Here is a 14,250-nt window from a genome sequence, read left to right as displayed (position 1 = left end):
CATCAGTATCAGTTCTCTATATCTGATAAGTATTACAGGCTGACAACACCGCTCGCGTCGCAAAATAGAAATTTAGATTATTCAATTATTGCACCCACACTGCTAAAATAGAAGTCAGTTCTATTTCTGATGCAGATCGCGCTGCAAGTCCTGCCTTTCCCATCTCCTCATTCGTTTATAGAAGCACGTACCCACGTGCCATCTCCTCATTGGTTATACCCACGTGGGTGACTGAAAGACGAACGAGGTCGGTGGCGGTAATGCACCTCATTTATGAAAATGGCCAATCGCAATATAAAGTCAAGTGAAGAAAAGGCCTAGAAGGAGGAGAGATGACTAGAAACGATTCGGTTGACCGTTTTATGTGTGGATTAATTGTCAGAGTAGAGGACCTTGTAGATTTCAGGTAAAATAACAACTCAATGTTTATATCCCAGGACAAATTAGCTAGCAACAGCAAGCTAGCTAAATAGGACAAATTAGCTAGCAAGTGCAAGCTAACTAGCTAAATTGCCATACATGTTTAATGCTTTTCGGTCTGTCCCCAAATTAATGTAATTGGTTCAGAGTTTGTTTTGATATCTTAACCTGCGTGTCGTGATCGCGTTTGGTGTGGGGGGACAAAATAAATGTATGCACGATGGCACACGTGCACAGCCGGTTTGGGTTCCGTGTTATGGAGCTGCGGCTCAGATTGCCTCTTCATGCAATGTAATGTATTCTCAGTGACTTTTGTGGGTCCCCCGTTCAGAGAAATTAGTCATTGAAGTTTAGGTTTATGTCCCATCCTACATCTTGATATTACCAGGTTCTGACCACTGCTGTTCCTGCTGACAAGGCTGTATTTCCGCTGCAGTCATTTATGTGGCGTCGAGCCACTGCAAAATCGCCACCATGCCCAAAAAATATGGAACACGAAAAAAATATTCTACCAAGGCGCACTGAAGATGATAAAACAGTCCACATTTAATTTTCCTCTGCAAACAAAACTACTAATGAATAGAAAAATCAGACTACCCCATAGTAGATAGTCGGCTTGGATTCCAAATTTCCATTCCTTATTTATTTCTCAACGTCTAAATAGGCCCAGAGTTAACAGCTGCAACCTTGGGGTAAACCACCACCCAACCTCAAAATAATTTTTGGGGAGTGACTTAAATTGTGATGAGACAAACTACATTTTTAGTTGAGCAAGAGTAGTGGCAACCAGGGAAAGTGTTGGAGGGAAAAATGGTGACATGAAGTGGGTTCTGTGACAACTACAGACGAGGCATATTACCCCAAGTTACCCTAACAGATAGGCCTACATATAGTCACTGTGTTTAAGTTTTTGGGGACATACAATTCAACGGTAGTATGCTAACTAGGTAAGTACCCAATTTGGGATCTATCTAATGATTAGCCCAATAGGGTAAGTGCAGATAGGCTGAAGCATGGGGTTGCCTACTGTATTTATTTATAGCCACTATGCTGCATCAGTTGGTCCTCGGGTGATTATGCTTATTGCTAATAGCATACCTGCTAATATAGGCTATATGCATGGACCAATATGTCAAATTAATTTTACCAATATATTATTGGACCCATTTCTGGAGGTGGAAATTATATTTTAAAAGGTGTCAGTATAATTTTATTTTCATACAATTTGGAGTAGTAAGTCACCAGAACTCAGCTTCTCAGTCTCTCATTACCTTTTCCCCTCACTGCTACACATTTTTCCAAAGGAAACACCGGGACAAGGTCTGACAGCAACCCATGCTTTGGCTTTGTTTACCTGGTGGAGTGCTGCAGAGATGGTTGTCTTAATGGAAAATTCTCCCATCTCCACAAAAGAACTCTGGAGCTCTGTCAGAGTGACCATCGGGTTCTTGGTCACCTCCCTTCTTGCTAAGTTTGTCCGGGCGGCCAGCTCTAGGAAGAGTCTTGGTGGTTCAAACTTCTCCCATTTAAGAATGATGGAGGCCACTGTGTTCTTGGGGACCTTCAATGCTGCATACGTTTTTTGCTACCTTTCCCCAGATCTGTGCCTCGACACAATCCTGAATCGGCGCTCTACGGACAATTCCTTCTATCTTATGGCTTGGTTTTTGCTCAGACATGCACTGTCAACTATGGGACCTTATATAGACAGGTGTGTGCCTTTCCAAATCATGTCCAATCAATTGAATTTACCACAGGTGGACTCCAATCAAGTCGTAGAAACATCTCAAGGATGATCAATGGAGTCTCATAGCAAACGGTCTGACTACTTATGTAAATAAGGTATTTCTGTTGCCAAGCTTTCTGGTCCACACATTATGAGAGACATGACATGAGAGAGCTCATTTCTAGCTTTGTAGCACGCTCTGCATCTACAGTTGAAGTCGGAAGTTTACATACACTTAGTTTGGAGTCATTAAAACTTGTTTTTCAACCACTCCACAAATTTGTTGTTAACAAACTATAGTTTTGGCAAGTCGGTTAGGACATCTACTTTGTGCATGACACAAGTAATTTTTCCAACAATTGTTTACAGACAGATTATTTCACTTATAATTCACTGTATCACAATTCCAGTTGGTCAGAAGTTTACATACACTAAGTTGACTTTGCCTTTAAACACCTTGGAAAATTCCAGAAAATTATGTCATGGCTTTTGGCTAATTGACAACATTTGAGTCAATTGGAGGTGTACCTGTGGATGTATTTCAAGGCCTACCTTCACACTCAGTGCCTCTTTGCTTGACATCATGGGGAAATCAAAAGAAATCAGCCAAGACCTCTGTCTCCTAGAGATTAACGTGCTTTGGTGCGAAAAGTGCAAATCAATCCCAGAACAACAGCAAAGGACCTTGTGAAGATGCTGGAGGAAACGGGTACAAAAGTATCTATATCCACAGTAAAACGAGTCCTATATCGACATAATCTGAAAGGCCGCTCAGCAAGGAAGAAGCCACTGCTCCAAAATCGCCATAAAAAAGCCAGACTACGGTTTGCAACTGCACATGGGGACAAAGATTGTACTTTTTGGAGAAATGTCCTCTGGTCTGATGACACAGAAATAGAACTGTTTGGCCATAATGACTATCGTTAAGTTTGGAGGAAAAAATAGGGAGGCTTGCAAGCCGAAGAACACCATCCCAACTGGGGTGGCAGCGTCATGTTGTGGGGGTGCTTTGCTGCAGGAAGGACTAGTGCACTTAACAAAATTGATGGCATCATGAGGCAGGAAAATTATGTGGATATATTAAAGCAACATCTCAAGATATCAGTCAGGAAGTTAGTTTGGTCACAAATTAGTCTTCCAAATGGACAATGACCCCAAGCATACTTCCAAAGTTGTGGCAAAATGGCTTAAGGATATTGGAGTGGCCATCACAAAGCCCTGACCTCAGTCCTATAGAAAATATGTTGGCAGAACTGAAAAAGCATGTGCGAGCAAGGAGGCCTACAAACCTGACTTAGTTACACCAGCTCTGTCAGGAGGAATGGGCCAAAATTCACCCAACTTATTGTGGGAAGCTTGTGGAAGGCTACCTGAACCGTTTGACCCAAGTTAAACGATTTAAAGGCAATGCTACCAAATACTAATTGAGTGTATGTAAACTTCTGACCCACTGGGAATGTGATGAAAGAAATAAAAGCTGAAATAAATAATTCTCTCTACTATTATTCTGACATTTCACGTTCTTAAAATGAAGTGGTGATCCTAACTGACATAAGACAGGGAATTTTTACTAGGATTAAATGTCAGGAATTGTGAAAAACTGAGTTTAAATGTATTTGGCTAAGGTGTATGTAAACTTCCGACTTCAACTGTATGTCATTAATAGGAGAACAGTAGGCAGTGAGAGAGAATGTTTCTTCACCATTGGGTACGACATCCCTTCTCCTAAAAGTGTGCACTTGCACACATCTCCCCCTCAGATTGAAAGTCATAGGATCGGTGTAAGCGATGGCTGAAGGGAGTTTCTACAATTTGTTAAATTCTTGACGTGCCCACTTGGGAGAATGGGGACGCAGCCTCTGTCTGCCAGTGTGGGAGGCGGGGGGGGGTTTGTGACACTCAGACCTGACCGTCGTTGCATAACCATCTGAAGGAACAGTGTACAGGCCTTTGTATGAGGTGAGAGAAAACGGGAGCGACGACTATAGTCTGTGTGTCTTGGGTTAGCCTATATATCCTGCTGTTTAACACAGTCTGTCTGAGTTGCAAAGGCCTGTTATGTAACTGAGGTCTTATGTAATTGGCCAGCTCGCTCACACTCTTGCCGCCTCGCTCGCTCACACTCTTGCCGCCTCGCTCGCTCACACATATTCACACATACTCACACACTCACACTTTGACACACACTCACAGAGCTTCCTTTCCTCTTTTTCTCTCTGACACTTTGAGAATGCCTTAGGAAAGACGAAGTTAAAGCAACCCACCAAGCAACGACAGTTTGTTTTACTGTACTGCTTTATTTCATGCATCCCTCTGTCATAGATGATGAATGTACAAAATTAATCGATTTATTGATGAAAATAACCAGCCTGTTTTACCCAACATAGTAATTTCATACCCTAGATCAAACTCTCCCCACTTTGCCAAGCTGAAAGGGATAGTTCACCAGAATTCCAAAATGACATGTGCATTTCCATGTAAAAAGACCCATGAGCACCAACATGTGAAGTTCATAGGAGCATATCAAATGAAAGCTAAGAGTCTATTTATATATATTTTGAAATCACGGCATATACATTTTTCCACCGTTTTCCATCCTAAATTTTTTTTATTTCTGGTCAAACAGATGGAAAAGTGGTCTTAGAAAACAACTACCAGAATAAAAGTATTTTAAAGGTATTAGAAATAGATCAAAACAAAATAATGTTGATGTGAAGACCCCTGACAACTAATATCAACACTTATATTTAGTTCTGGAAGTTGAAGAAACATTGCCTTGTGCCTTGAAATGCCGTTACCAAAAACCCACGTCCTCATGACGAGGGAAGATAATGAACGTTCACAGAAGTAACAAGTACAGGTAGCCCTATCAATTAGTTAGTGTTTTTACTGATATCAATTTTGTTTATTAATGAAGTGAATAAAACTCAAAATTCAGTTATTTCAGAAAAATTTGTCACGGAATTTCTACAATTGAATTGATTACATTGGGAAACCATAGTAGTCACAAACCACAGTTGGGTTCACAAGTTTGGACAGTAGAGCAGTGTTTCCCAACCCTGGTCCTCCAGTACCCCCAACAGCACAGTTTCATAGTATCCCTTGACATACACACCTCATTCAACTCATTGAAGGCTTGCTGATTAGTTGACAAGTTTAATCCGGTGTGCTTGTCCAGGGTTATGATACAAATGTGTAGTGTTGGGGATACTGGAGGACCAGGGTTGGGAAACACTGCAGTAGAGTACAGTAGTGTTGTCACGATACCAGCATTTTTACTTCCATACCAGATTAGTATCACAATACTCAATACCAAAACGATACAATTGTAAGGGGAAAAAATGCATATTAGCCAAAGTCACAGAATGGCATTTGGTCCAGAGAGAGAAACTCATCTACTCCTCTGTTCAATCGGTGGGCATCTTTTGAGTTCAATATCAATATTTGTTTTTCTGAGACATTTTACAGAGACAGCCATGTATGCATTAATGAATCAATTACACAATCAATTTGACTTAGTTTTTACCAATATAACTACATAACAACATATTGGTAATAATTGTCTTTGAATGGTATATCTCTTGATGAACTGGTTAAATCAAGATGTAGCCTGGGCTTATTCACAGTACAGGTAGAATGCATATTCAATAGGAGTGCATTGAGTTATTGAGCTTGTTTTGGCTGATTTCATGGGGCTAGAGATGACAAGCAATCTGTTTCCCTTCAATTTGGGACTTATTTTATTGTACTGTTAAACATTTGCATAGAAGTAGTTAATTTTTTTATAAAAGTGAGCGTTGTCTCTTTAACCGGTAATGACGTCATTCGCAAGGCAAGAGGGGAGCAGCCCGCCGGAGCCCTATTCAGTTCGCTGAGGCAATAGATCATCTTTGGGAGAGACGTGAGTGAGAGGCCGGTCAGCTTTGATGTCAGAATATTTAGCGTTATGATTTGCAAACAAAGTACTGGGGTAGTGAATTGATGTTGGCTTCAAGCTGTAACCTAGCAAGGATAGTTAGCCTACAAAGCTGGAAGATACCGGTATCGCATGCATGGTAAAGTGTTCTAGCCTGTATGGACATTGTTTTACAAATAGTAATTAACAGTTTCACAATGCCTTGTCGCATTATTCAAGTGTGTTAACTTCTGTGCAGCGTGAGTGGGGAGCTAACATGATTCAGGCTAAGTGGAGCAGGCACAGTGCGCTCGCGCTATAAAGGGTACATCGGCTGCGCTGGTACAGACTTGAGCCGCGAGACACATTTGACAGAAGTCCCGAAAGTAACAAGAATTCTAGCACCAAATCATTTTTCATGTTCTAGTATCGAAAAGGTACCGAAGTTTTGTTATACCGCGCAACACTAGTACAGTAAAGAAAATTAGAGTACAGTACAATACTGTACAGTAGAGTTCAGGACAATACACAGTAGAACACACGAGTTGAGTACACTGTGTTCTGTATTGTGCTGTGCTGAACTCTACTGTACTAAACTCTACTTTACTGTACTCTACTCTTCTGAGCTCTACTGTGCTGTACTTTGATGTCCAAACTTGTGAGGGCTCCGGCGCAGTGGTCTAAGACACTGCATCTCAGTGCAATAGGTGTCACTGCAGTACCTGGTTCAGTACCTGGTACCTGAATCCAGGCTGCATCACATCCGGCCGTGATTGGGAGTCCCATAGGGCGGCGCACAATTGCCCCAGCATCGTCCGGGGTAGGCCGTCATTGTAAATCAGAATTTGTTCTTAACTGACTTGCCTAGTTAAATACAGGTTCAATAAAAAGAAACATAGACCTCTATGATTGGTTCAGATTTGGTCCAGTCTGGACCAACCTCTTGTTTGGGGGTGGGGCTCATTAAAATATGTGTGTAGAATAATACCCAAAAGGAGGATATTGCATATTTCTACCTTTTTGTGTACATATTCAGGATACATCACCATGAAGAGAATGACATTCATATCCATAGTTTGCGTTTCTGTGTAGTACAGCTCGGGGACCCATGATGTAATTCTGTTACCGGGTTTAAATCCACTTCACTTTAAGCGACACATTTCAGTTGAATGCATTGTTGTACAACTTACTAGGTATCCCCCCCTTTCCTTCCTTTGCTTAATGTAGTTCAATAACCAAAATAGATTTTTTTTCCCAACTCAGCATGTCATAGCTGACACCCCATTCTTTCTGCAGATATCGTTGAATCTTTAATTCGCAGCAGATATTTCAGTTTGGGGGAAAATGTGGACGCATAAAAAAAACTGAGGGAGATTATACAGAAATGTTGTTACCTAACTTTGTATCTGCACCGTTTTTACAGTAAATGTGTTTTTGTAAAGTAGTCCTTGTTCATGGAGTTCAACTTTGAAATCAATGGTTGTTGTTTGGCATACAAATCTGAGTCTGTGTCATTCTGTTACTGTGGAATTGCCCACATATTGGTTTCCTGACCTTGATTTAGCCTAGGTGAACTATCCCTTTTTTAATGGGGGACTCCATTTTGTTGTGCTTTGTTTGACAGTTGGCTTTAAGCGATGTGTATTGTGTTGCAGGTACTCCCAGTGAATATGTGTGTAGGTAATGCTCTCTGAGCCCTGCAGGACGTCATGTCTGAAGAGGCCATCTCAGGAAGCGACCTGGACCCCAGCGTTAACAGCGAAGAGGAGGAGGAGGAGGAGATTGAGGATGAAGATAACAACGATGGGGATGATGAAGATGATGCAGTTGGTGAGTGACATGGCTGCTGCCATTTGGGAGGACAGACACTGTCTGTAACGTCAGTCTTGACTGGGGTCGGACAGTAACGTCAGTCTTGACTGGGGTCGGACAGTAACGTCAGTCTTGACTGGGGCCGGACAGTAACGTCAGTCTTGACTGGGGCCGGACAGTAACGTCAGTCTTGACTGGGGCCGGACAGTAACGTCAGTCTTGACTGGGGCCGGACAGTAACGTCAGTCTTGACTGGGGCCGGACAGTAACGTCAGTCTTGACTGGGGCCGGACAGTAACGTCAGTCTTGACTGGGGCCGGACAGTAACGTCAGTCTTGACTGGGGCCGGACAGTAACGTCAGTCTTGACTGGGGCCGGACAGTAACGTCAGTCTTGACTGGGGCCGGACAGTAACGTCAGTCTTGACTGGGGCCGGACAGTAACGTCAGTCTTGACTGGGGCCGGACAGTAACGTCAGTCTTGACTGGGGCCGGACAGTAACGTCAGTCTTGACTGGGGCCGGACAGTAACGTCAGTCTTGACTGGGGCCGGACAGTAACGGTCATGAATGGACCATAGAGAAGATGATTGGTTGGCCCAGTAAACAATAGAAGAGTTAGGATTTAGGGATGGTTTCCCTGATAAATCATTAAGTCTGATCCTGGACTAAGAATCTTGTTTATTGGAGATTCTTCAGCTCATTGACCAGACACAGATTAAGCCCAGGCCTGGATTTTAGAATTAGTTGATTGATTGTCATTCTCTGCTCCTCTCTCCCACAGAGCGGCCAGAGAGTGGCCAGGGCAGTACAGAGACGGAGACCCAGGGAGGGAGGGACTCCCCCTCAGCTACCTCACCCTCGGAAGAGACTCCCTCTGAGCCTCCGTCTCAGCCATCCTCCCAGCCCCCCTCCAGGGCTTCCTCCCGGCCCAACTCTAGGCCTGAGTCTCGCTCCCAGCCCCCCTCTGGCCCCAGTTCCCAGCCTCCTTCTCGCCCTGAGAGCCCCAGCCAGGACAAGCCATCTACGGGCAAGAAGAAGAAACCGAGGGCCTCAAAGTCCCAGGCCCCTTCGTCCTGTCCTGAGACCCCCAGCAAGGACAAGACCTCAGTTGGCAAAAAGAAGAAACCGAGAACCTCTAAGTCTAAGGAGCCTAAGCTTGCTAAACCCTCGAAGACATTACACATGAGGAAGAACATCAGGTAGGTACACTCATCTTTTCGATAACAGGGGATTGAAACCACCCTATCTCCTCTAACGCATCCCCCTGTCCTCTACTTCTCTCCTCTAACGCATCCCCCTGTCCTCTACTTCTCTCCTCTAACCCATCCCCCTGTCCTCTACTTCTCTCCTCTAACCCATCCCCCTGTCCTCTACTTCTCTCCTCTAACCCGTCCCCCTGTCCTCTACTTCTCTCCTCTAACCCATCCCCCTGTCCTCTACTTCTCTCCTCTAACCCGTCCCCCTGTCCTCTACTTCTCTCCTCTAACCCGTCCCCCTGTCCTCTACTTCTCTCCTCTAACGCATCCCCCTGTCCTCTACTTCTCTCCTCTAACCCATCCCCCTGTCCTCTACTTCTCTCCTCTAACCCGTCCCCCTGTCCTCTACTTCTCTCCTCTAACCCGTCCCCCTGTCCTCTACTTCTCTCCTCTAACGCATCCCCCTGTCCTCTACTTCTCTCCTCTAACCCGTCCCCCTGTCCTCTACTTCTCTCCTCTAACCCATCCCCCTGTCCTCTACTTCTCTCCTCTAACGCATCCCCCTGTCCTCTACTTCTCTCCTCTAACCCGTCCCCCTGTCCTCTACTTCTCTCCTCTAACGCATCCCCCTGTCCTCTACTTCTCTCCTCTAACCCATCCCCCTGTCCTCTACTTCTCTCCTCTAACGCATCCCCCTGTCCTCTACTTCTCTCCTCTAACCCGTCCCCCTGTCCTCTACTTCTCTCCTCTAACCCGTCCCCCTGTCCTCTACTTCTCTCCTCTAACCCGTCCCCCTGTCCTCTACTTCTCTCCTCTAACCCGTCCCCCTGTCCTCTACTTCTCTCCTCTAACCCGTCCCCCTGTCCTCTACTTCTCTCCTCTAACGCATCCCCCTGTCCTCTACTTCTCTCCTCTAACCCGTCCCCCTGTCCTCTACTTCTCTCCTCTAACCCGTCCCCCTGTCCTCTACTTCTCTCCTCTAACGCGTCCCCCTGTCCTCTACTTCTCTCCTCTAACGCATCCCCCTGTCCTCTACTTCTCTCCTCTAACCCGTCCCCCTGTCCTCTACTTCTCTCCTCTAACCCGTCCCCCTGTCCTCTACTTCTCTCCTCTAACGCATCCCCCTGTCCTCTACTTCTCTCCTCTAACCCGTCCCCCTGTCCTCTACTTCTCTCCTCTAACCCGTCCCCCTGTCCTCTACTTCTCTCCTCTAACGCATCCCCCTGTCCTCTACTTCTCTCCTCTAACCCGTCCCCCTGTCCTCTACTTCTCTCCTCTAACCCGTCCCCCTGTCCTCTACTTCTCTCCTCTAACGCATCCCCCTGTCCTCTACTTCTCTCCTCTAACGCGTCCCCCTGTCCTCTACTTCTCTCCTCTAACCCGTCCCCCTGTCCTCTACTTCTCTCCTCTAACCCATCCCCCTGTCCTCTACTTCTCTCCTCTAACGCATCCCCCTGTCCTCTACTTCTCTCCTCTAACCCGTCCCCCTGTCCTCTACTTCTCTCCTCTAACCCGTCCCCCTGTCCTCCTCTCCTCTAACCCGTCCCCCTGTCCTCTAACCCGTCCCCCTGTCCTCCTCTCCTCTAACCCGTCCTCCTCTCCTCTAACCTGTCCCCCTGTCCTTCTCTCCTCTAACCCATCCCCCTGTCCTCTAACCTGTCCCCCTGTCCTTCTCTCCTCTAACCCATCCTCCTCTCCTCTAACCCATCCTCCTCTCCTCTAACCCATCCTCCTCTCCTCTAACCCATTCTTCTGTTCTCATGTCCTCTAACCCATCCCTTCTTCCTCTCCTCCCAACAGGAAGCTGCTGAAGGAGCACCAGATGGAGGCAGTGACCAAAGCAGCCCAGCAGGAGGAGTTGGAGAGGCTGAGGCGTCTGGAGCAGCAGAGGAAGGACTTCATGGCACCACCCGTCCAAGAGTTTCCTCCAGCAGGTGAGAGTCCTATTTCAGCCTGAAGCCCTCTGGACACCGACTGTCATAGAGGGGCTCCATTTTGAGGTTTGTCACACAAAGGATTCTGTAGGGCCCTATAAAATATATATATTTTTTCTCCCAAATTCCGTTTTTCTCTTTTGTTTTTCCAGGTTTCAGTTTTTTTCAGTTTTGCATGTTTTTAATATAGAAAAACAACCCAATTTGGATATTCCAAGTCCACAACAATGCTTAAACCACATCAGGAGACCATTTTTGAGGTCTCGGAAAATCTAAGAAATGAAGATTTTCGGGTGTCGTGACATTTTAATTAAAGTGTGCACCAGCAAAGAAGCCATTGTTTGGTTAGCGACGTTTCTGTAGCGCTCATGTGATGGCAGAGTTTGTAAATTAGAAGACTTCCAAACCTCTCTGCCAATAACAGCTTGTTTTCAGTTTTCCCCTCGCTCAGACCGCTCCCATACTGTCCTATCAAAATAATTTATTGAGAAACTGCTCTTTTGACCATTTTTAAATGAGAACATAGTGTACTTTGTAGTTAACATTTAATTGAGAAGGTTTTTGGGAAAGCCATTCCATCTCTACTAGAAGATGGCTATCATTATCACCTCTGACAGGTACTCTAACTGCATTCCTGTGCCGTTTCAGAAAGTTGCAGGAAAATATGAATCATTGATGCATTTTGTTAATGTCTTACGATTAACTCGGGCAAATGAATTACTTTTCTAATAAGCTGAATACATTTGGTTGATTTCCTACCAAGTTCAATAAACGTTTTAATATTGTTGAATAGCGTTTGAATGTCTGGATTCCGTCTGCGTTCTCCACAACGCAGATTTTATTGAGCCCTAATTCTGCCGCCCCACGGTCGAGGGAGATTTATTTTCCTAACCTCTTACTTATTTCCTGTCTTTGCATGTATGTCTCTCTCTCTGACTTTATTCACATGGAACCTTAAATCCCTTACGTTGTCAAAGTAAAAATAGCAGCAATGGTCGGTGCGCTATCTCTCCTCTCTCATCTCCCCCTCTCCTCCAGTGGAAGCGGTGTCAGGGAGGCCTGGGGAGGAGGAGTTTCAGGGCCAGGGGTCGTTAGAGGCTGCTTTCCTAGCCAGGCAGGACGTAATCTGCCTGGACAGCAGCGACAGCAGTGGAGAGGAAGAGGAGGACACCAAGCCACCAGCTATCCCCACTATCACACCCACAATCAGAGACGGTAAGACCAATAGAAGGACTGCTAAAACAGAGGGAACAACCATCGCACTCTGTCTAGTAGGGTTGTCACGTTACCAGTATCATAATACTACGATGCTCGTGATTTTCCATGGCAAAAACACAAAGCAGACTTAACTATTTGGTCCTTTTAAAAGAGGTAGTTTGGAATTCTGTCAATGAGGCCCTTCATCTACTTCCCCGTAGTCAGATTAATTTGTGGATACCATATATGTATCTTCGTCCAGTATGAAGGTTAGAGGTAGTTTTGCGAGCGTTAGCGCAATGACTGGAAGTCTACATAGTAGCTGTTCCCATAGACTTTGTCATTGCGCTAACACTAGTTAGCAATGGCGCTAACGCTAGCGACTTCTTTCAAACCAAAATGGTATCCACGAGTTTATCTGACCCTAGGGAACTCGATAAAGGTCCTCATTTCCAAAATCCCAAACTATCCCAGTGATATATGTATTGTGTGCTAATAGCTTGTGAAATGAACAAATTTGACTCTGGGTGACGACACAAGGATGTTTGTTTCCAATTAGGACTGTTTTCCTTGAGAAATGAAGTCCGCTTCTTATTTTATTGTTTCCTTGCCATGCTACTTCTGAGTATAGCCATACAGGTATTGTGACAACCTTACTATCTACACTACAGGCTTAGACCCAGACATTCTAGGTAAAACCTAGTTATAAGGATCCTTGGTTAGACAAACCGTAACATATACACAGTTCTTGGTTAGTACTAGAAATGCTGTATCTAGAAGGAGCACAGACCTCATAATTACTTAATAATCTATGTGAGTCATAACGTCGTTTTTAGCTGTCATGTTATGAACGCTTAATATCATGAACTGTAAATATACATTCCCCTGCTTTGGACCAAGCCTTCTCTACATTGGAAATAAGTGTGCTATAAAGCTTTCACTTTTTACATTTTTAACTGTTATTTTGTTTTTTTACCCTCCCAAAAATAAATAAATACATCTAATCAATCAAATTCCTCCCCAACCCAGACGTGATCGAGCTGAGCTCTGGGGACGACGACACACTGCCGATCAGCAGCGAATCGGCCAATGAGGATGAAGGTGCGGGTGGCACGGAGGAGAGCAGCGGGGCCCACATCAACGACTCACTCAACCAACCAGACGCCCAGGGGAGGGTCCTGGTCAACATCAACCACCCAGCGGAGGAGGAAGACCTGTACCTCGTCCCACAGCTGGCTCGTGCAGTCAAACCTCACCAGGTATTACAGGGGAGCTTTGCTGGGCCGTCACTACGGTCCAATTTCCCGTACACAGATTAAGCCTAGTCCTGGATTAAAAAAACCTACCTTCTCACTTGTTAATCTCCATTGAAAGTGTTTTTAAGTCGAGGACTAACGTCAAGCCATGTCTGGGAAACTGGTCCTAGTCTTCTAGCTGCTGCAGTGGACGCGTGACTTTGACCGGCGGGAGCAGAGCGTGAACCACTTTGTCAAGGTGGTCTCGGGCGTGAGCCAAATATCGAATTAGTGAAAAAAATAACTGGTGTAATTTTACACTTAGGCTTCATTGCCAGTTTTTGGGGGGAGCGTCTCCCGCTCTGCTTAAGTAACGCGGCCAGTGTAGCATGCCTGTTAGCCCTTACCTTGCACCGTGAGACGCGGAGGACAAGGTGTACTCTACCGTACACGTATGAAGATGGTTCAGACGTGACACCATTCACTTTTTCCATCGCCAATCTCCGCTTCACTCGGCTCTTGATTCACCTCTCCCTCTCACCCTTTGCTTTCCATCTCTCTCTCTCTCCTCCCTCCCTCCCAGGTCGGTGGGATCCGGTTCCTCTATGACAACCTGGTGGAGTCTCTGGAGCGCTACAAGGGCAGCAGCGGGTTTGGCTGTATCCTGGCCCACAGCATGGGCCTGGGTAAGACCCTGCAGGTCATCTCCTTCATAGACATCCTGCTGCGACACACCGAGGCCCACACTGTACTGGCCATCGTCCCTGTGAGTTCACCGATAGGGAGAGTGGTTGGGTGTGTGGTTTGAGTGTGTGTGTGTGTGTGTTTCTCTTT

General features: G+C 45.3%; 1 protein-coding gene across 1 annotated transcript in view; it reads left to right on the top strand.

Annotated features, from left to right (window-relative positions):
• The window catches only part of rad54l2 (RAD54 like 2), a 38,686-nt gene that overhangs the window by 1,565 nt on the left and 22,871 nt on the right, over nt 1-14,250 (top strand). The window contains exons 2-7 of the mRNA XM_014132005.3: nt 7,697-7,871; nt 8,636-9,053; nt 10,851-10,984; nt 12,023-12,199; nt 13,211-13,440; nt 14,000-14,182. Of these exons, the coding sequence (XP_013987480.1) occupies nt 7,751-7,871; nt 8,636-9,053; nt 10,851-10,984; nt 12,023-12,199; nt 13,211-13,440; nt 14,000-14,182 (1,263 nt within the window). The 5' untranslated portion in view covers nt 7,697-7,750. The remainder of the gene's footprint in view (nt 1-7,696; nt 7,872-8,635; nt 9,054-10,850; nt 10,985-12,022; nt 12,200-13,210; nt 13,441-13,999; nt 14,183-14,250) is intronic.

The sequence above is a fragment of the Salmo salar genome, chromosome 12, assembly GCF_965601325.2.
Source record: "Salmo salar chromosome 12, fSalSal1, whole genome shotgun sequence".
NCBI classification, from domain to species: Eukaryota; Metazoa; Chordata; class Actinopteri; order Salmoniformes; family Salmonidae; genus Salmo; species Salmo salar.
The sequence above is the reverse complement of the archived record's forward strand: the minus strand, read 5'-3'. Positions and strand labels throughout refer to the sequence as shown.